Source organism: Lissotriton vulgaris, unplaced genomic scaffold, assembly GCF_964263255.1.
Source record: "Lissotriton vulgaris unplaced genomic scaffold, aLisVul1.2 SCAFFOLD_1937, whole genome shotgun sequence".
NCBI lineage: Eukaryota > Metazoa > Chordata > Amphibia > Caudata > Salamandridae > Lissotriton > Lissotriton vulgaris.
The window spans coordinates 298,453-319,367 of NW_028246219.1; the positions used below are offsets into that span (position 1 = coordinate 298,453).

Below are 20,915 nucleotides of genomic sequence, written 5' to 3' on the forward strand. Positions count from 1 at the left end.
GACAGCCAATACACATAACAGTAGAGCACACTGGAAAGCTTAGGCAAGAAAATACCTACTTTCTAAAAGTGGTATTTTCAAACACAGAATTTTAAAACCAACTTTGCTAAAAGATGTATTTTATTATTATGAGCTCAGGCATACTAAACTCGAATTTCTACCATGTTCCCTGGGACAGTTAGGACTATAAGATGTAATAGAAAACAAGAAACCCTGTTTTAACAATTGTAGGCTAATGTGGCCAAACAGAATCGTAATGGGCGGGGTAGGAGAAAAATGAGTGATTTTCCCTATGACAATTCACTCAAAGTGACCTATTCAGGCAGGCAAGGACTAAGCTATTCACATGGCAGAAAAATATATATAAAAAAATATATAAACAAATATAATACACAGGTCAAATTTTTGTTGGTTGCACCAAAGTTAAAACAATTTATTACCTCCCAGTATGGGTTACAATCTACACATCATAAAAACAATGAGATTAAAAACCACATGATGTGGTAAGACAATAAATGTATAGTAAAACAGAACAAAACAGTCGACGCGGCGTTTCGGTGTATTTCTAATTCTTCACACCTTCTTCAGGACTTTTTGTAAAATATTCATTCAGTATCTGGTTTGATACGGACAGTTTCATAAATTTTCTTTTCCTTTAAGCTTGAATTGCTTTGAGCTTGAGATGCTTTTACTAGTGTATCATGGGCTTCATATTAAATTGATGAGAGCCTACGTATACACGGAGGAGCCACCGTCATTGAGAAAGGATGGTCATCTTTTTCATATGATCTGTTTCTGTTTACTCTCCTCCGTGCGTCAGGACTTCATGTGGATTCGAAGAACTTCGAATCCACATGAAGTCCTGACGCACGGAGGAGCAGGGAGGCCGTATTTGGAATCAGAGACCAATTCATCAAAGTAAGAAGGTGAAGATTGATGCAACGAGATTTTCGTACCTTGGTCAAAACCTTTAATAACTTTCTGAAGAGTAAACAGAAACAGATCATATGAAAAAGATGACCATCCTTTCTCAATGACGGTGGCTCCTCCGTGTATACGTAGGCTCTCATCAATTTAATATGAAGCCCATGATACACTAGTAAAAGCATCTCAAGCTCAAAGCAATTCAAGCTTAAAGGAAAAGAAAATTTATGAAACTGTCCGTATCAAACCAGATACTGAATGAATATTTTACAAAAAGTCCTGAAGAAGGTGTGAAGAATTAGAAATACACCGAAACGCCGCGTCGACTGTTTTGTTCTGTTTTACTATACATTTATTGTCTTACCACATCATGTGGTTTTTAATCTCATTGTTTTTATGATGTGTAGATTGTAACCCATACTGGGAGGTAATAAATTGTTTTAACTTTGGTGCAACCAACAAAAATTTGACCTGTGTATTATATTTGTTTATATATTTTTTTATATATATTTTTCTGCCATGTGAATAGCTTAGTCCTTGCCTGCCTGAATAGGTCACTTTGAGTGAATTGTCATAGGGAAAATCACTCATTTTTCTCCTACCCCGCCCATTACGATTCTGTTTGGCCACATTAGCCTACAATTGTTAAAACAGGGTTTCTTGTTTTCTGATACATATACCCCCTTCCCTGTTATAGACATCAGGGGTACCTCCTTTTGTTGAACTCTATAAGATGTAATAGCCAGTCTGCCCATTCTAGCCTATGGAGAACAGGTTGTCTTGCAGCAGGGAAAAACAAAATGGAGGGTGATTTACTACCAGGACATGCTACACATATCAAGCCATGTCCTGCCTTACACACACAATGCACCTAGCTTAGGGGTGACTGACATGATGCTAAGGGAAGGTTCAGGGGCTGGGAAGTGTGAGCGCTTCACAGCCAAGATGGCAGTTCTAGGCTGCACACAGACACTGCAGTGGCAGGTCTGGGGTATAATTTACAAGCTGCTTCTGTGGGTGGCGCAAACCAGCGCTGCAGGCCCACCAGCAGCATGTGCGTTACCAGCCCTGGGCATACACAGGTCACACTACTAGGGACTGAACAGGTAACCCAAATAAGCCAATTAGGGATATACCAATTCACACAGTCATATTTACACAGGGGGAGCATATGCACTTTAGCACTGATCAGCAGTGGTAAAGTTCCCAGAGTCATGAAACCAACAACAACAGGTCAGAAAAAATACAAGAGGCAGGCAAAAAGTTTAGGGATGACCCTGCAAAATGGGCCATTTCCAACAATCATGAATTGATACATATATGCTTCCTTATGGCACTTTTTTTTGCTCATTCTGAATAAGTGGGCCATTATAGCCTTTGTCTATAGGCTGCAGTATCTGTTTTCTTTCTTAAGTTTCTCTGTAGGCTTTCCTTAAGAAAGGCAACACCAATACTTAAGAAGACTTGATAAATAAATAAAATAAATCAATAAGATATATATTGAAGTGCTCTGGAGTCCCCGCACGGGGGCGGGGCTGTTTAGTGCTTATGACTATCAATGGAAGGAAGTCCCCTATGAGAGCAAAAGGGGTTCTGATGGAGGAGGGACTACTGTGAATATACCACCCCATGTCTGCACGCCTTACTTTTGTGAACTCTCGTTTGAGGGAGGATGTGTGTACATGCATGCATGTGTGCGTATCCTAGATTGCTTGTCTGCCTGTGTGTACACACACCACAGAGTGTGCCTGTACGCAGAGCTGTGTATCTCTACATGTCTGAGTGGTACATGCATGCCTCTGCCGAAGTATGAGCCAGTCGTCGAGTGTGCGCTTGTGTCTGTGAGTAGCTGACTGCATTTCTGTATGCATGCCAGTGTACGTGTCCCAGCATGAGCATGTGCTGGCATGTACCTGTATGTGTGTGAACACGTGCACATATTTGCCTGTGCATGACGTGTGCAGTCCTGTGTGTGTGCATGACCTGGGTGTACATCCGATAATAACCTGTGCTTCATTTACAGGATGACACCCTTGTCCGCTGCTCCTTGTCCCCTTCAGAAGATACAGAGTTCACCTTTCCCATCCTTTTCCAGGATATTTATTACAAGGTGAGTGTCTGTAACACTGTGTCTGATGGCCCATACCTCTGGGTGTCTGTAACACTGTCTGATGGCTGCATACCTCTGGGTGTCTGTAACACTGACTGAGGGTGCATACCTCTGGGTGTCTCTAACACTGACTGAGGGTCCATACCTCTGGGTGTCTGTAACACTGTCTGATGGCTGCATACCTCTGGGTGTCTGTAACACTGACTGAGGGTGCATACCTCTGGGTGTCTCTAACACTTTTTTTTTTTTTTTTTTTTTTTTTTTTTTTAAACCTTTATTTGGAGACAAGAAGGTACAAGGGGAGTGTACATTCAAAACATACAGTCACAATCAGCCATTACAATGGTACGTCAGTGCCTAGAAAGCATACAAAAAATACATAAATAAGGAGACACAAGGAAGTACAGGGCAGGGCATCAGTCAATACCAGGAGCACCAACGAGGTGTGCAAGAGATATTAAAATACAGCGATCCAGCATGGGCAGGCAAGCCAATAAGGCAATGCAATATAAATACAGTACATCAGCGGATACCACATTAGCCAGAGGGGACACAAGTATGAGGAGCACTGAATAGAAGGGTGCCGCATAGGGATACAATCTGGATTCCCGTTAAACTACCTGTCCGAAGGCAGACTCCCACCCTCCCAAAGCTCGCAGGCATAGGAGACAGTCAGCTCCCCCCCCGATATCAAAAGAACAGCAGGTGTCGTGTGAAATCCCAGCCCACCACGTTGTCATCAGCCTATCCCCTCACGGTCCTCAAGGTCAGAATCAGAGTCCCGCGCCGCTCTGGTCAGGAGGTACACCTGGAGCGGACTCCAAAAATCCCTTGGTCTGCATCGAACAGGCATCAAGTCAGAATAGATGTTATACTGATCCTGACAGTAAATGAGGTCAGTCACCCAGTCTTGAAAGCGCGGCACTCTACCACGACCCCAGCAACAAGCAACCCTACGCTTAGCCAACAACAAGGCCACGTCAACAAATCTACGGTGAGGGGCAGGTACGTCTTTAGAAAAGCCAAGTAACATCACCAAGGGGTCAAACGCCACCCCATCCTCCGCCATAACCCGCAGGGCTTCATGAACCTGGGTCCAATATTCCGCAACCCCCGCACAGCTCCAAGCCAAATGCAAAAAATCAGCGCCTTCCGCTCGACATCTAGCACACCTATCATCCTCCGCCAAATGAAACCGCAGTTTCCTTGCCGGGGTATAGTAGTACCTCTGAACAAACTTATAGTGGATAATTTTAAGGCGACAACTAGAAGAGACATTGGCCGTAAGTCCGCAACAGTATTGCCACTGCTCGTCCGTGATAGGAGCACCCAATTCGGCAACCCACTGCTCGCGCACTCGATTGGTCGGGACCAATCGCTGTCGGCGAATAGCCCCGTATAACTTCGACACTAGGTGTCGCCCATCTGAAACCAACAGCACATGGAGGGGGAGGGTTACCCCCGGCTCCGAAGGGTAGTCCGGCAGCAGAGCACGCATGCCCTGCCGCAGGCGAACAAAGTAGAACAGGTCCAGAGGGGAGCAAGCAGCCGAACCGAAGAAATGAGCCTGCGTTCGGAAGGCACCTTCATGAAACAAGTCGCCCCACGTGAGGACACCTAGCCGCTTGCACATTCGCTGAAACCCCGTCTCCAACAACAGCGACAGATCCGGATGATAAGCCAGAGGCAAGGCCGGCGAGTAGAGGAAGGAAACGTCTAGCAAACGAGCCATCCGCTTCCAAGCATCCACCGTGCATGTCACCGTCGTGCGGGGTGTTTCCACATCTGACACCTTGCCCAAGATCATCCCCTCCAGTGGGAGCGGGTGGGCGACCCAATGCTCAGCAGCAATCTGGGGCATGAATGGCGTGGGGCGCATCCAATGATAGGCATAATGCGCCTGAGCGCTGAGATAATAGAGTTCAAAGTCAGGGACGTCGAAACCGCCATCAGCGTAAGGCAATGTAAGGGTAGCCCAGGCCACACGCGGCTGCTTGCCCCCCCAGAACAATCGCAGAAGCTCAGAGCGAAGTCTACGAAAGAAATAAGCACCAGGATGATATGGGAGGTTCTGAAAAAGATAAAGAAAGCGGGGCAGAACCACCATCTTGATAAGAGACGCCCTGCCGGCCATGGAGAGAGGTAAAGACATCCATCTAGTGACATCATCCGCCAATTTAGTAATGGCCACACCATAGTTGAGCCGAACCGCGTCTCCCCTATCCAAGGACACAACAATACCGAGATACCGCAACTCCGAGTCACACCATTCCAAAGGGTAGTCAAGGGGAAACCTAGCCACCGCAGCCGTAAGGGGGAAAAATTGAGATTTCCGCCAGTTGATATGAACCCCGGATACGCCTCCAAAAGCGACCAGCTCCCGCAGGAGCGAATTAAGGTTGTTCTCAGGGTCCTTGACATAGAGTGTGACGTCATCGGCGTATAAAGAAATGCCGACCTGCCGCTGAAGACAGTTAAAGGCGCTCTGCTGATGAAACTGACGTATCCTACAGGCTAACGGCTCAATGGCGATAGCAAACAAGAGGGGTGAGAGGGGGCAGCCCTGTCGGGTCCCTCTCGAGAGAGGGAACGAGGGGGACAGCACCCCATTCACTACCACCCTCGCCATCGGATCAGTATATAAAAGCTTAACCCAAGAGATGAAAATCCTGGGGAACCCCATCCGACAAAGAACATCAATAAGGTAGCCCCACTCGACAGAGTCAAACGCCTTAGTGGCATCAAGAAAGATAGCGGCAACCGGGACAGTGGGATCGATGGTCGACACAAGCGAAAACAAAGTGCGAAGATTGTGAGAGGTGGCGCGACCGGGCACAAAACCCGACTGATCCGGCAACACGATAACGGGCATGAGTTCGGCTAATCTCACCGCCAAGACCTTCGCGAGAATTTTTACATCGCAGTTGAGCAATGAGAGGGGTCTGTAGGAGCCCACATCCAGTGGATCCTTACCCGGCTTGAGCAGCGACGTGATGGCGACCTCCCGCATGGAGCCCGGTAGACGTCCCTCCTCCAGAGACTCCTCGAACACCTCACGGAGCACAGGGGCCATGACGTCAATATAACACTTATAAAATTCAGCCGGAAGGCCATCCAGCCCGGCGGCCTTCCCATTAGAAAGAGACATGATGGCATTCCTAACCTCCTCCACCTCCAGGGGCCTGCCTAAGAACTCCCGATGACCATCCGATAGCCAACAAAGCGCCAACTCATCGAGGAACCCTCCGTATCGAGTCTCACCCGTCTGCTGTGTCGTGTAGAGGTGTGCATAGTGGTCAATAAAAGTGCGTTGAATCTCCGAGGTGTCCCGACAGCGAGTGCCATCCGGGGACACCAATTCCAACACGTCCGACCCATGCCTAGGATGTCTAGTAAGAGCAGCGAGGACCTTGCCGGGCCGCTCCCCTTCGCAGTATCGCCTCGCCGTCCAGTATTTCCCCCTGTGCTTAGCCTCACGAGCAGCCTCCTCCTCATACTCGGAGAGCTTAGTGCGGAATTGTGCCAAGAGATCGGGGTCCGAAGTCACCCGCATCCTGCGCTCCAAGTCTCGCAAGTCAGCCTCCAGCCTCTCGAGGGTCCGAACGATCAGACGGAGTACGCCACAGCTTTTGGAAATAGTGACACCCCGGATCGTGACCTTGAATGCCTCCCAAATGACCTCAATGCTCTCCACAGAGCCCTTGTTTCTAGGGAAGAACGCCTCCACCTCCACACCAAGTTCCTCCTTGAACACCGGGTCAAGCAAAGCACTCGGAAACAAACGCCAAGGCGGGCGCGGCCTGTGCAACCCGGGGACGGACAAATCAACCTTCACCGGACAGTGGTCTGAAAACGTCCTAGCTAAATGTGCGGCCCCCTTCAGGCCAGCCACCAACCCTCTAGAGAGAAATACATAGTCCAGTCTTGCCCATGACCGAGCATGTGTAGTGTAATGGGTGCCCTCCCTAGTGGCAGGGTGGGTGTACCTCCAACTGTCAACCATCCCAGCCTCCTCCACTATCCCCCGCAGCACATCCCTAGCCTGTACATTGTACTGAGGGCTGCCCTCAGATCTGTCCAACTGGGCCTGAAATGCAAAATTGAAGTCCCCCCCCCACACAATGTGAGTAGCATCCACAGCAAGAACATGACCCCACAGAGTAACGAAAAAGATTGGCGTATCAACATTGGGAGCATAGCAATTAACAAACAGTATAGTGTTCTGCCCGAGCCGTCCCCACAGCAGCACATAGCGCCCCTCAGGGTCCCCCAAAGATCCAAGTTCCTGAAATGCAAGCGACCTCTTAACAAGGGTGACAACCCCACGTGCATATGAAGAGTATGAAGCAAAACCCCTGGCCGCAGCCCACCTTCCGCCGAAAGTGGGGGAGGGAGCGGGGCGCAGGTGCGTCTCCTGGAGAAAAGCAACATGAATAGCATGCCTGTCCAAATACTGTATCACATTACGACACTTCCTGGCATCATTAAGGCCCCGTACATTCCAGGACAAAATTGAGATCTGATCTAGAACAGCAGTCGACATCACATAACGTAAGGGCCCCACAGGACCCAATAACCAAATACAGGGCATCCAACTCCCAGCAACAGCCAACGATAGGTCCGCGCCCCAAGGCACGGGACGACCTCCACATACACTCCATACACTTCCCAATCATCTCCAGAACAACCAAACAAGAACACAACAACTCCCCCCAAATCGACCCATCCATGTAGCAAGCACTCAGGGCAATCTACGCGCCACTCGCCGCCCAGCCATACCACGTGACCCACAACTCGCACATGTGCTACGCACGCAGAATGCGTCCCGGCACGTGGCAGCCCAAAATGGCGGCCAGCGCACTCGGGCCCAGAATGGACGAGAGCTCGGATCCCAGAACCCATCACATAAGTTAGGAAAGTGAAACAGCCCGGATAGCGGGCGCAGCGAGATTTCCGTGCACTCAAACAACAGTAGCAGCTACCAAAACGGTCCAAGCAAACAGTCATGGATAGCGACAACCCCCCCCCATCCACCCACCTGACACCGCCCCAACTATCAGGCCGCATACACCCCCCCCCCCCATCCCTCAGCACACATCCAGTCAACCAACATAAGACTAGAATCCAAACAAAAGGTAACCATGGGGCACACCCTCCGGGGAACCTTCCAGAGGTGCACGACGCCACTCCCTCACGCCACGCCAGTGTCCGCGCCAACGAGTATCAGGCGGCCCCAGGCGCAGCACGGGGGGGTGGGTGCCCAGAGCGCGACATCCCAGAACACCATCCCGCGGTGCCATCCCAACCCCACGTAGCCAGCAAATCAACGCACCCACTCATCGTAATACAAGCACAACCCACGCACCAGCAGAAAACGGACAATAGCTAGGCCGCAAATACTGAGCAGGCAGCCAGCAGGTCTCAATACAAAAGTCACACGTCCACAATACTACAAGAACCGGAAGAAAGATACACATAGTCCAAAGTCACCAGAATCAGGCGACCTCCTCCTCAGCAGCCGATTGTTCACCCTCCGGATCACGATCGTCACCACGATCCGCAGCAGCGCGCTCGCGCTGGAGGCGCTTCGCAAAGTCCTCAGCGTGCTGTGGGTTGGTGAAAAAATGTTGTTTAGCCTGATGCGTCACTCTAAGTTTAGCCGGATAAAGCAAGGCGTAGTCCACTTGAAGGTCCCGAAGCTTCCTTTTCACCCCCAAAAACTTCCGACGCTGGTCCTGCACCATCGGTGTGAAGTCGGGGTACATGGTAAAAGACACCCCTTCGAAGGAGAGAGCCCTGTTAGTGCGGGCGGCCTGAAGAGCAGCGTCTCGATCACGATAATTCAAGAGGCGCGCAATGATGGGACGCGGTGCAGCCCCCGAGGCCGGACGAGGTCCCAACGTCCGATGCGCTCTCTCGACGATGAACTGGGACGAGAAAACTTCCGTCCCAATGGCGCCCACCAGTAGCCTCTCCACATAAGTCTCCATTTTGCCCACATTCGTGGACTCCGGCACACCTACTATGCGCACGTTGTTGCGCCTGCTCCTCGCCTCCAACTCCTCGTTCTTGGCGGCAATAACACGCAAAATGTTGTCCATTCTCGCCAGCTGGGTGGTATGGGTGGCCGTCGTGTCATCCTGGTCCGAAATGCGCTGTTCTGCCGCCGTCAAGCGCTCCTCATGCACGTCCAATTTCTGGACGACCGCATCCATGCGCGACGAAATCTTGTCCACTTTGTCCACTATAGTGGCGAACCCCTGCCTCATCTCCTGCATCATTTGGGCAAAGTCCGGCGGAGGAGGGTGCGGGACACTCTCAGCGACATTCGGGGGGGGGGACCGCGAGGCCCCAGCTTCCTGGAGCGAACGCGTCCCACGTTTGGCCCCACCAGAGTCAAAGGACAGTTTAGACTGTTTAGTGTCCGGCTTCCCCATAACGGTGGTACAGAAGGGAAACGAGGCAAATGGGAATCAGGATACAGTTCGGCCAAGGGACCCGGCCAAGCAATAAGCGGCTCGAGCCGTGGGGGCACGAGCAGGCCAGCGCGCCCCGCCACTCCCACCGAAGAGTAAAGGCCGTCGCCGTTCCCAGCCCAAGGAGGGCAAACCTTCAAAATCCAAGTGTTAAATCCGTTGTACCTCCGCGGGTGATGGTATCTGGGCTGGCAGGCAGGAGAGCCAAGAGAGAAGTTCGCCAGCAGGGGAGAGCCAAGCGTCTCGCCCGGCCAGCGTATGAACCTGGCGGAGAAGGGCGGAGCTAGGCCTACACCCCACGTGCAGAGCCCCGGACTGGCATGAACAGTGACGCCGGGCAAGAGGGCATCAGATCTCCAGAGCACGAGTCGGAGAAACCTTTGGGCCCCGTAACTTCGGCCAGCAACCTCCGAGCGGCGTAGGAGTTGGACCGTGGGTGGACAGCCGATAACCCAGCCGAGCCGTGGGGTCAGTTCAAGGCGCAGCGATGGTAATCAGGATACCTAGGCGGATAATAGCTCCGGGCAGCGGGAGCCTCACGACAGTGCGGCCATCTAGCGCCCCGTGGGTGTCTCTAACACTGACTGAGGGTGCATACCCCTGGGTGTCTGTAACACAGACTGAGGGTGCATACCTCTGGGAGCCTGTAACACTGACTGAGGCTGCATACCTCTGGGTGTCTGTAACACTGACTGAGGGTGCATACCTCTGGGTGTCTGTAACACTGTCTGATGGCTGCATACCTCTGGGTGTCTGTAACACTGACTGAGGGTGCATACCTCTGGGAGTCTGTAACACTGACTGAGGCTGCATACCTCTGGGAGTCTGTAACACTGTCTGATGGCTGCATACCTCTGGGTGTCTGTAACACTGACTGAGGGTGCATACCTCTGGGAGTCTGTAACACTGTCTGATGGCTGCATACCTCTGGGTGTCTGTAACACTGACTGAGGGTGCATACCTCTGGGAGTCTGTAACACTGACTGAGGGTGCATACCTCTGGGTGTCTGTAACACTGTCTGATGGCTGCATACCTCTGGGTGTCTGTAACACTGACTGAGGGTGCATACCTCTGGGAGTCTGTAACACTGACTGAGGGTGCATACCTCTGGGTGTCTGGAACACTGACTGAGGGTCTATACCTCTGGGTGTCTGTAACACTGACTGAGTGTGCATACCTCTGGGTGTCTGCAACACTGACTGAGGCTGCAAACCTCTGGGAGTCTGTAACACTGACTGAGAGTGCATACCTCTGGGTGTCGGTAACACTGTGTCTGATGGCCCATACCTCTGGGTGTCTGTAACACTGACTGAGGCTGCAAACCTCTGGGAGTCTGTAACACTGACTGAGGCTGCATACCTCTGGGTGCCTGTAACACTGTGGCTGATGGCCCATACCTCTGGGTGTCTGTAACACTGACTGAGGCTGCATACCTCTGGGTGTCTGTTACACTGACTGAGGGTGCATACCTCTGGGTGTCTGGAACACTGACTGAGGGTGCATACCTCTGGGTGTCCGTAACACTGACTGAGGGTGCATACCTCTGGGTGTCTGTAACACTGACTGAGGGTGCATACCTCTGGGAGTCTGTAACACTGACTGAGGGTGCATACCTCTGGGTGTCTGTAACACAGACTGAGGGTGAATACCTCTGGGTGTCTGTAACACAGACTGAGGGTGCATACCTCTGGGTGCCTGTAACACTGACTGAGGCTGCATACCTCTGGGTGTCTGTAACACTGACTGAGGGTGCATACCTCTGGGTGTCTGTAACACAGACTGAGGGTCCATACCTCTGGGTGTCTGTAACACTGACTGAGGGTGCATACCTCTGGGTGTCTGTAACACTGTCTGATGGCTGCATACCTCTGGGTGTCTGCAACACTGACTGAGGGTGCATACCTCTGGGTGTCTGTAACACTGACTGAGGCTGCATACCTCTGGGTGTCTGCAACACTGACTGAGGGTGCATACCTCTGGGTGTCTGTAACACTGTCTGATGGCTGCATACCTCTGGGTGTCTGCAACACTGACTGAGGGTGCATACCTCTGGGTGTCTGTTACACTGACTGAGGCTGCATACCTCTGGGTGTCTGTAACACTGACTGAGGGTGCATACCTCTGGGTGCCTGTAACACTGACCGAGGCTGCATACCTCTGGGTGTCTGTAACACTGACTGAGGGTGCATACCTCTGGGTGTCTGTAACACAGACTGAGGGTGCATACCTCTGGGAGTCTGTAACACTGACTGAGGGTGCATACCTCTGGGTGTCTGTAACACTGACTGAGGCTGCATACCTCTGGGTGTCTGTAACACTGACTGAGGGTGCATACCTCTGGGTGTCTGTAACACAGACTGAGGGTGCATACCTCTGGGTGTCTGTTACACTGACTGAGGGTGCATACCTCTGGGTGCCTGTAACACTGACTGAGGCTGCATACCTCTGGGTGTCTGTAACACTGACTGAGGGTGCATACCTCTGGGTGTCTGTAACACAGACTGAGGGTGCATACCTCTGGGAGTCTGTAACACTGACTGATGCTGCATACCTCTGGGAGACTGTAACACTGACTGAGGCTGCATACCTCTGGGTGTCTGTAACACTGACTGAGGGTGCATACCTCTGGGTGTCTGTAACACTGACTGAGGGTGGATACCTCTGGGAGTCTGTAACACTGACTGAGGCTGCATACCTCTGGGTGTCTGTAACACTGACTGAGGCTGCATACCTCTGGGTGTCTGTAACACTGTCTGATGGCTGCATACCTCTGGGTGTCTGAACACTGACTGAGGGTGCATACCTCTGGGAGTCTGTAACACTGACTGAGGGTGCATACCTCTGGGTGTCTGTAACACTGTGTCTGATGGCCCATACCTCTGGGAGTCTGTAACACTGACTGAGGCTGCATACCTCTGGGAGTCTGTAACACTGACTGAGGCTGCATACCTCTGGGTGTCTGTAACACTGTCTGATGGCTGCATACCTCTGGGTGTCTGTAACACTGACTGAGGGTGCATACCTCTGGGTGTCTGTAACACTGTCTGATGGCTGCATACCTCTGGGTGTCTGTAACACTGACTGAGGGTGCATACCTCTGGGTGTCTGTAACACTGACTGAGGCTGCATACCTCTGGGAGTCTGTAACACTGACTGAGGCTGCATACCTCTGGGAGTCTGTAACACTGTCTGATGGCTGCATACCTCTGGGTGTCTGTAACACTGACTGATGCTCCATCCATACCTCTGGGTGTCTGTAACACTGACTGAGGCTCCATACCTCTGGGAGTCTGTAACACTGTCTTCGGGTGCATACCTCTGGGAGTCTGTAACACTGACTGAGGGTGCATACCTCGGGGAGTCTGTAACACTGACTGAGGGTGCATACCTCTGGGAGTCTGTAATACTGACTGAGGCTGCATACCTCTGGGTGTCTGTAACACTGACTGAGGCTGCATACCTCTGGGTGTCTGTAACACTGTGGCTGATGGCCCATACCTCTGGGTGTCTTTAACACTGACTGAGGCTGTATACCTCTGGGTGTCTGTAACACTGACTGAGGGTGCATACCTCTGGGAGTCTGTAACACTGACTGAGGGTGCATACCTCTGGTAGTCTGTAACACTGACTGAGGCTGCATACCTCTGGGAGTCTGTAACACTGACTGATGCTGCATACCTCTGGGAGTCTGTAACACTGACTGAGGCTGCATACCTCTGGGAGTCTGTAACACTGACTGAGGGTGCATACCTCTGAGTGTCTGTAACACTGACTGAGGGTGCATACCTCTGAGTGTCTGTAACACTGACTGAGGGTGCATACCTCTGGGTGTCCGTAACACTGACTGAGGGTGCATACCTCTGGGTGTCTGTAACACTGTGTCTGATGGCCCATACCTCTGGGAGTCTGTAACACTGAGGCTGCATACCTCTGGGAGTCTGTAACACTGACTGAGGGTGCATACCTCTGGGTGTCTGTAACACTGAGGCTGCATACCTCTGGGAGTCTGTAACACTGACTGAGGGTGCATACCTCTGGGTGTCTGTAACACTGACTAAGGGTGCATACCTCTGGGTGTCTGTAACACTGACTGAGGGTGCATACCTCTGGGTGTCCGTAACACTGACTGAGGGTGCATACCTCTGGGTGTCTGTAACACTGACTGAGGGTGCATACCTCTGGGTGTCTGTAACACTGACTGAGGGTGCATAACTCTGGGTGTCTGTAACACTGACTGAGGGTGCATACCTTTGGGTGTCTGTAACACTGAGGCTGCATACCTCTGGGAGTATGTAACACTGACTGAGGGTGCATACCTCTGGGTGTCTGTAACACTGACTGAGGGTGCATACCTCTGGGTGTCTGTAACACTGACTGAGGGTGCATACCTCTGGGTGTCTGTAACACTGACTGAGGGTGCATACCTCTGGGTGTCTGTACCACTGACTGATGGTGCATACCTCTGGGTGTCCGTAACACTGACTGAGGGTGCATACCTCTGGGTGTCTGTAACACTGTGTCTGATGGCCCATACCTCTGGGAGTCTGTAACACTGACTGAGGGTGCATACCTCTGGGTGTCTGTAACACTGACTGAGGGTGCATACCTCTGGGTGTCTGTAACACTGACTGAGGGTGCATACCTCTGGGTGTCTGTAACACTGAGGCTGCATACCTCTGGGAGTCTGTAACACTGACTGAGGGTGCATACCTCTGGGAGTCGGTAACACTGACTGAGGCTGCACACCTCTGGGAGTCTGTAACACTGACTGAGGGTGCATACCTCTGGGTGTCTATAACACTGACTGAGGCTGCATACCTCTGGGTGTCTGTTACACTGACTGAGGGTGCATACCTCTGGGTGTCTGTAACACTGACTGAGGCTGCATACCTCTGGGTGTCTGTAACACAGACTGAGGGTGCATACCTCTGGGTGTCTGTAACACTGACTGAGGCTGCATGTAGGAGAGTAGGGTCTGCAATCCTATGATCACCCAGATTTTGTTGCTTTTGTTTCACTGGTTTACGACTTTCTCTGGCTGTGGGCCTGCTAATCAGACCCACAGCCTGGCTGTTCTCTTTCTAAATTACGATATGTACCCTAGGTGCATTTACCAATTGGTACTGGGCCACCTTATCAGACCCCGTAACGCAGGGCATAGGTGTACCCAGGGCCGCCAGGGGCTGCAGCATGTATTATGCCACCCCTGGCTGGCCTCTTAAATTTGACACAACTGGCTGCACGACAGCTGGGGCGAAGACGTGTAACCACCCTTCGCTTTAGGTATAGTAGCCCTATATCTAACCATACACTGGACACCCGAGTCCCTATCAGTCACTCCTATGGCAGGCCTTATCAATCCTGAAGGCAGAGTGCGTGGGCTCGTGTGAGCTAGGTTCAGGCCCGAGCCGATCCCGGCTGCAGCTTGCGGAATCAAGACCCAATAGCTGTTCCATGATAACGCGTACCATATCGGTAACTCCGGTATCGCGTTATCAAAGCATGTCGAGTAAGGTGTCATACGAATCGGGGTGCTGCCCTCTCACCAATTCTGGCGATGGGGTTAGTATCCCACCCTTCTAGAGGGACACGACATGTAAGTAACTGTGAACCCCGGTTAAAGTTAACTGAAGCCTCAGCTCCACAAAATGGATGCTGCCACCACAGACACAAGTCTGACCTCCTGCTGCTGGGAGTCCTTCCAGCGAGGAGCACATGGACAAAGGGTTTCCTGTCGAGGGCGCTGTTCGCACCGTCCCAGACAGGGTTTGTGTATTCTGGGTAGGTAGGGCTTTGGCGAGAAGGTGACTGCGGAGTGGCACCCCGGTGCTCACTACGCATCTGCCGGTTAGAACCAGTTCCAGGGGCGACAGCCCTGGCCTGGGGAAAGCCGGCAGGGGAGAGGGGCGTAACTACCCCCCTTCCTGGTCCCACCCTTAGGGCAGGACCTAGTCATGTACCCACCCCTTTCTTTAGGATAAAGACCGGAGCGGGGACCCTTCCAAATTAGATCATCTTTGAATCAAGAACTACTTTCTACGAAAGGACACTCAAGACTCTTCTCAAGATTTCTCCCTTGTGACTAAGGAGTAGTCACCCTGCATCAGCGGGCACCATCTAAGAACTCTGCGGTTTGCTGCAAGTCCTTCCTCAAGGATCCGACGGCCCAGCTCGACGAGAACCGGCTTCCCTGGCACCTCTGACCTCTACCCACGTCATCAGCTCAGCTGTGATCTGTGGGTGCGACGAGACCTCGAGGGACCGGCCATCATCAGAACCTGCACGCTCTTAAAAACCAGCACGACCATCGAGGTAACTCTCTGGTGAGTGCTCCGGGGGTCCGAGAAGCCCCGACCCTGAGCCGCTCTAGCACCGAAGTGCAGTCTCCCAGCATCTCCACGATCTGCGCGGGGCCCTTCTGCTCGCTGCTCAGCACGTTGTCTGGTCACTCGCCGCTGGCTTGTGCCTTTCTGTGACGACATCCGAGAATCATCACTGCTGGTCTGGTTGCTCCAGACTGGCCCTTGCTTCCATCTTTGCGAGAAGCACCCCGGACCCTCCTGGTCCACTCAAGACGCCATCTTAGGCCCACCCCGTGGCCCTGAGATCTGCCAAGGCTTGTTGCCCCATCCTGGGCCCAGCGACGCCGACAGCATCATCCTTCGTGGGACAGCTCGCACCTCCACCGTGGTCGCCGACAACGCCTCCTGGTCCGTGAGACTGCAGAGCCTAGCGTCGCCCACTCACCTAGTCGAGGTGACGGCCAACCGGTGCCTTCCTGGTACCCTCTGACTACTGGCTAGTAGTACGAACTTGGTCCCCTCTGCTTTCAGGTTTCATCAATCTCCGATCCAGGCTTGGATCTCTACGAACTATTCAGCACTGGTCGCCGGCCAGCAACTCCTCTCTTCCGGCTCCTGGCTCGTCAGCGAAGACCCCGACGCCTGTAAGACTTGTGCAGCCGCAGCCCTCGTGGCTAGGTAACTCGGCATTTCGGTGCCTGCATAGCCTCCTTACTCTAGGGTCCCGAGTCCCTCGCTTCCGACTTGCCTTATCGGGTCCGCCCGAGACCTTAACCTTTCCGTGTCCTCGGACACTTGTTTTAATTGTGCACTTGAAGTATTTGCTAAAGAGATTTGGTTTGTGCTTAGTACCCTGTCCTCATAAAGAGTACAGGGCTGTTGTGATTCTTAATAAATATCCTGTTTATTTTCATAACACTTGTGTGGTGTCCTTTCACTGGGTGTTCAAGGGGTACACGTGTGGTAAACAGCTGGCTTAACACGCCCTCTCGAGTCTTTAGCCTTAGACTGCTCGTATCCACGCTACTAGGATAGCTGGTCTATAGGTTGACTTACAACCAAACACCATAAGGGTCGTTGGAACGATACATAGCGGTCGCTAGAATAGCGAACGTTGCATATCGGGCCAACTTCTCACACTGCATACCTCTGGGTGTCTGTTACACTGACTGAGGGTGCATACCTCTGGGTGTCTGTTACACTGACTGAGGCTGCATACCTCTGGGTGTCTGTAACACAGACTGAGGGTGCATACCTCTGGGTGTCTGTTACACTGACTGAGGGTGCATACCTCTGGGTGTCTGTTACACTGACTGAGGCTGCATACCTCTGGGTGTCTGTAACACAGACTGAGGGTGCATACCTCTGGGTGTCTATAACACTGACTGAGGCTGCATACCTCTGGGTGTCTGTTACACTGACTGAGGGTGCATACCTCTGGGTGTCTGTTACACTGACTGAGGCTGCATACCTCTGGGTGTCTGTAACACAGACTGAGGGTGCATACCTCTGGGTGTCTGTTACACTGACTGAGGGTGCATACCTCTGGGTGTCTGTTACACTGACTGAGGCTGCATACCTCTGGGTGTCTGTAACACAGACTGAGGGTGCATACCTCTGGGTGTCTGTAACACTGACTGAGGCTGCATACCTCTGGGAGTCTGTAACACTGACTGAGGCTGCATACCTCTGGGTGTCTGTTACACTGACTGAGGCTGCATACCTCTGGGTGTCTGTTACACTGACTGAGGCTGCATACCTCTGGGTGTCTGTTACACTGACTGAGGCTGCATACCTCTGGGTGTCTGTAACACAGACTGAGGGTGCATACCTCTGGGTGTCTGTTACACTGACTGAGGGTGCATACCTCTGGGTGTCTGTAACACAGACTGAGGGTGCATACCTCTGGGTGTCTGTTACACTGACTGAGGCTGCATACCTCTGGGTGTCTGTTACACTGACTGAGGCTGCATACCTCTGGGTGCCTGTAACACAGACTGAGGGTGCATACCTCTGGGTGTCTGTTACACTGACTGAGGGTGCATACCTCTGGGTGTCTGTTACACTGACTGAGGGTGCATACCTCTGGGTGTCTGTTACACTGACTGAGGCTGCATACCTCTGGGTGTCTGTAACACTGTCTGATGGCTGCATACCTCTGGGTGTCTGTAACACTGACTGAGGGTGCATACCTCTGTGTGTCTGTAACACTGACTGAGGCTCCATACCTCTGGGTGTCTGTAACACTGACTGAGGCTCCATACCTCTGGGAGTCTGTAACACTGACTTAGGGTGCATACCTCTGGGAGTCTGTAATACTGACTGAGGCTGCATACCTCTGGGTGTCTGTAACACTGACTGAGGCTGCATACCTCTGGGTGTCTGTAACACTGTGGCTGATGGCCCATACCTCTGGGAGTCTGTAACACTGACTTAGGGTGCATACCTCTGGGTGTCTGTAACACTGACTGAGGGTGCATACCTCTGGGAGACTGTAACACTGACTGAGGCTGCATACCTCTGGGAGTCTGTAACACTGACTGAGGGTGCATATCTTGGGGAGTCTGTAACACTGACTGAAGGTGCATACCTCTGGGAGTCTGTAATACTGACTGAGGCTGCATACCTCTGGGTGTCTGTAACACTGACTGAGGCTGCATACCTCTGGGTGTCTGTAACACTGTGGCTGATGGCCCATACCTCTGGGTGTCTGTAACACTGACTGAGGCTGTATACATCTGCGTGTCTGTAACACTGACTGAGGGTGCATACCTCTGGGAGTCTGTAACACTGACTGAGGGTGCATACCTCTGGTAGTCTGTAACACTGACTGAGGCTGCATACCTCTGGGAGTCTGTAACACTGACTGAGGCTGCATACCTCTGGGAGTATGTAACACTGACTGAGGGTGCATACCTCTGGGTGTCTGTAACACTGACTGAGGGTGCATACCTCTGAGTGTCTGTAACACTGACTGAGGGTGCATACCTCTGGGTGTCTGTAACACTGACTGAGGGTGCATACCTCTGGGTGTCTGTAACACTGACTGAGGGTGCATACCTCTGGGTGTCTGTACCACTGACTGATGGTGCATACCTCTGGGTGTCCGTAACACTGACTGAGGGTGCATACCTCTGGGTGTCTGTAACACTGTGTCTGATGGCCCATACCTCTGGGAGTCTGTAACACTGACTGAGGGTGCATACCTCTGGGTGTCTGTAACACTGACTGAGGGTGCATACCTCTGGGTGTCTGTAACACTGACTGAGGGTGCATACCTCTGGGTGTCTGTAACACTGAGGCTGCATACCTCTGGGAGTCTGTAACACTGACTGAGGGTGCATACCTCTGGGAGTCTGTAACACTGACTGAGGCTGCATACCTCTGGGAGTCTGTAACACTGACTGAGGGTGCATACCTCTGGGTGTCTATAACACTGACTGAGGCTGCATACCTCTGGGTGTCTGTTACTGACTGAGGGTGCATACCTCTGGGTGTCTGTAACACTGACTGAGGCTGCATACCTCTGGGTGTCTGTAACACAGACTGAGGGTGCATACCTCTGGGTGTCTGTTACACTGACTGAGGGTGCATACCTCTGGGTGTCTGTTACACTGACTGAGGCTGCATACCTCTGGGTGTCTGTAACACAGACTGAGGGTGCATACCTCTGGGTGTCTGTTACACTGACTGAGGGTGCATACCTCTGGGTGTCTGTTACACTGACTGAGGCTGCATACCTCTGGGTGTCTGTAACACAGACTGAGGGTGCATACCTCTGGGTGTCTGTAACAGTGACTGAGGCTGCATACCTCTGGGTGTCTGTTACACTGACTGAGGGTGCATACCTCTGGGTGTCTGTTACACTGACTGAGGCTGCATACCTCTGGGTGTCTGTAACACAGACTGAGGGTGCATACCTCTGGGTGTCTGTTACACTGACTGAGGGTGCATACCTCTGGGTGTCTGTTACACTGACTGAGGCTGCATACCTCTGGGTGTCTGTAACACAGACTGAGGGTGCATACCTCTGGGTGTCTGTAACACTGACTGAGGCTGCATACCTCTGGGAGTCTGTAACACTGACTGAGGCTGCATACCTCTGGGTGTCTGTTACACTGACTGAGGCTGCATACCTCTGGGTGTCTGTTACACTGACTGAGGCTGCATACCTCTGGGTGTCTGTAACACAGACTGAGGGTGCATACCTCTGGGTGTCTGTTACACTGACTGAGGGTGCATACCTCTGGGTGTCTGTAACACAGACTGAGGGTGCATACCTCTGGGTGTCTGTTACACTGACTGAGGCTGCATACCTCTGGGTGTCTGTTACACTGACTGAGGCTGCATACCTCTGGGTGCCTGTAACACTGACTGAGGGTGCATACCTCTGGGTGTCTGTTACACTGACTGAGGGTGCATACCTCTGGGTGTCTGTTACACTGACTGAGGCTGCATACCTCTGGGTGTCTGTAACACAGACTGAGGGTGAATACCTCTGGGTGCCTGTAACACTGACTGAGGGTGCATACCTCTGGGTGTCTGTTACACTGACTGAGGGTGCATACCTCTGGGTGTCTGTTACACTGACTGAGGGTGCATACCTCTGGGTGTCTGTTACACTGACTGAGGCTGCATACCTCTGGGTGTCTGTAACACAGACTGAGGGTGCATACCTCTGGGTGTCTGTAACACTGACTGAGGGTGCATACCTCTGGGAGACTGTAACACTGACTGAGGGTGCATACCTCTGGGAGTCTGTAACACTGACTGAGGCTGCATACCTCTGGGAGTCTGTAACACTGACTGAGGCTGCATACCTCTGGGAGTCTGTTACACTTGCTGAGGCTGCATACCTCTGGGTGTCTGTAACACTGACTGAGGGTGCATACCTCTGGGTGTCTGTAACACTGACAGAGGGTGCATACCTCTGGGAGTCTGTAACACTGACTGAGGGTGCATACCTCTGGGAGTCTGTAACACTGACTGAGGCTGCATACCTCTGGGAGTCTGTAACACTGACTGAGGGTGCATACCTCTGGGTGTCTGTAACACTGTCTGATGGCTGCATACCTCTGGGTGTCTGCAACACTGACTGAGGG

General features: G+C 52.2%; 1 protein-coding gene across 5 annotated transcripts in view; it reads left to right on the forward strand.

Annotated features, from left to right (window-relative positions):
• The window catches only part of LOC147666042 (CTD small phosphatase-like protein 3), a 199,159-nt gene that overhangs the window by 113,910 nt on the left and 64,334 nt on the right, over positions 1–20,915 (forward strand). For all 5 annotated transcript variants that reach the window (XM_086949300.1, XM_086949301.1, XM_086949304.1 and 2 more), the window contains exon 7: positions 2,948–3,034. In XM_086949300.1, coding sequence (XP_086805426.1) covers positions 2,948–3,034 — 87 coding nt within the window. The remainder of the gene's footprint in view (positions 1–2,947; positions 3,035–20,915) is intronic.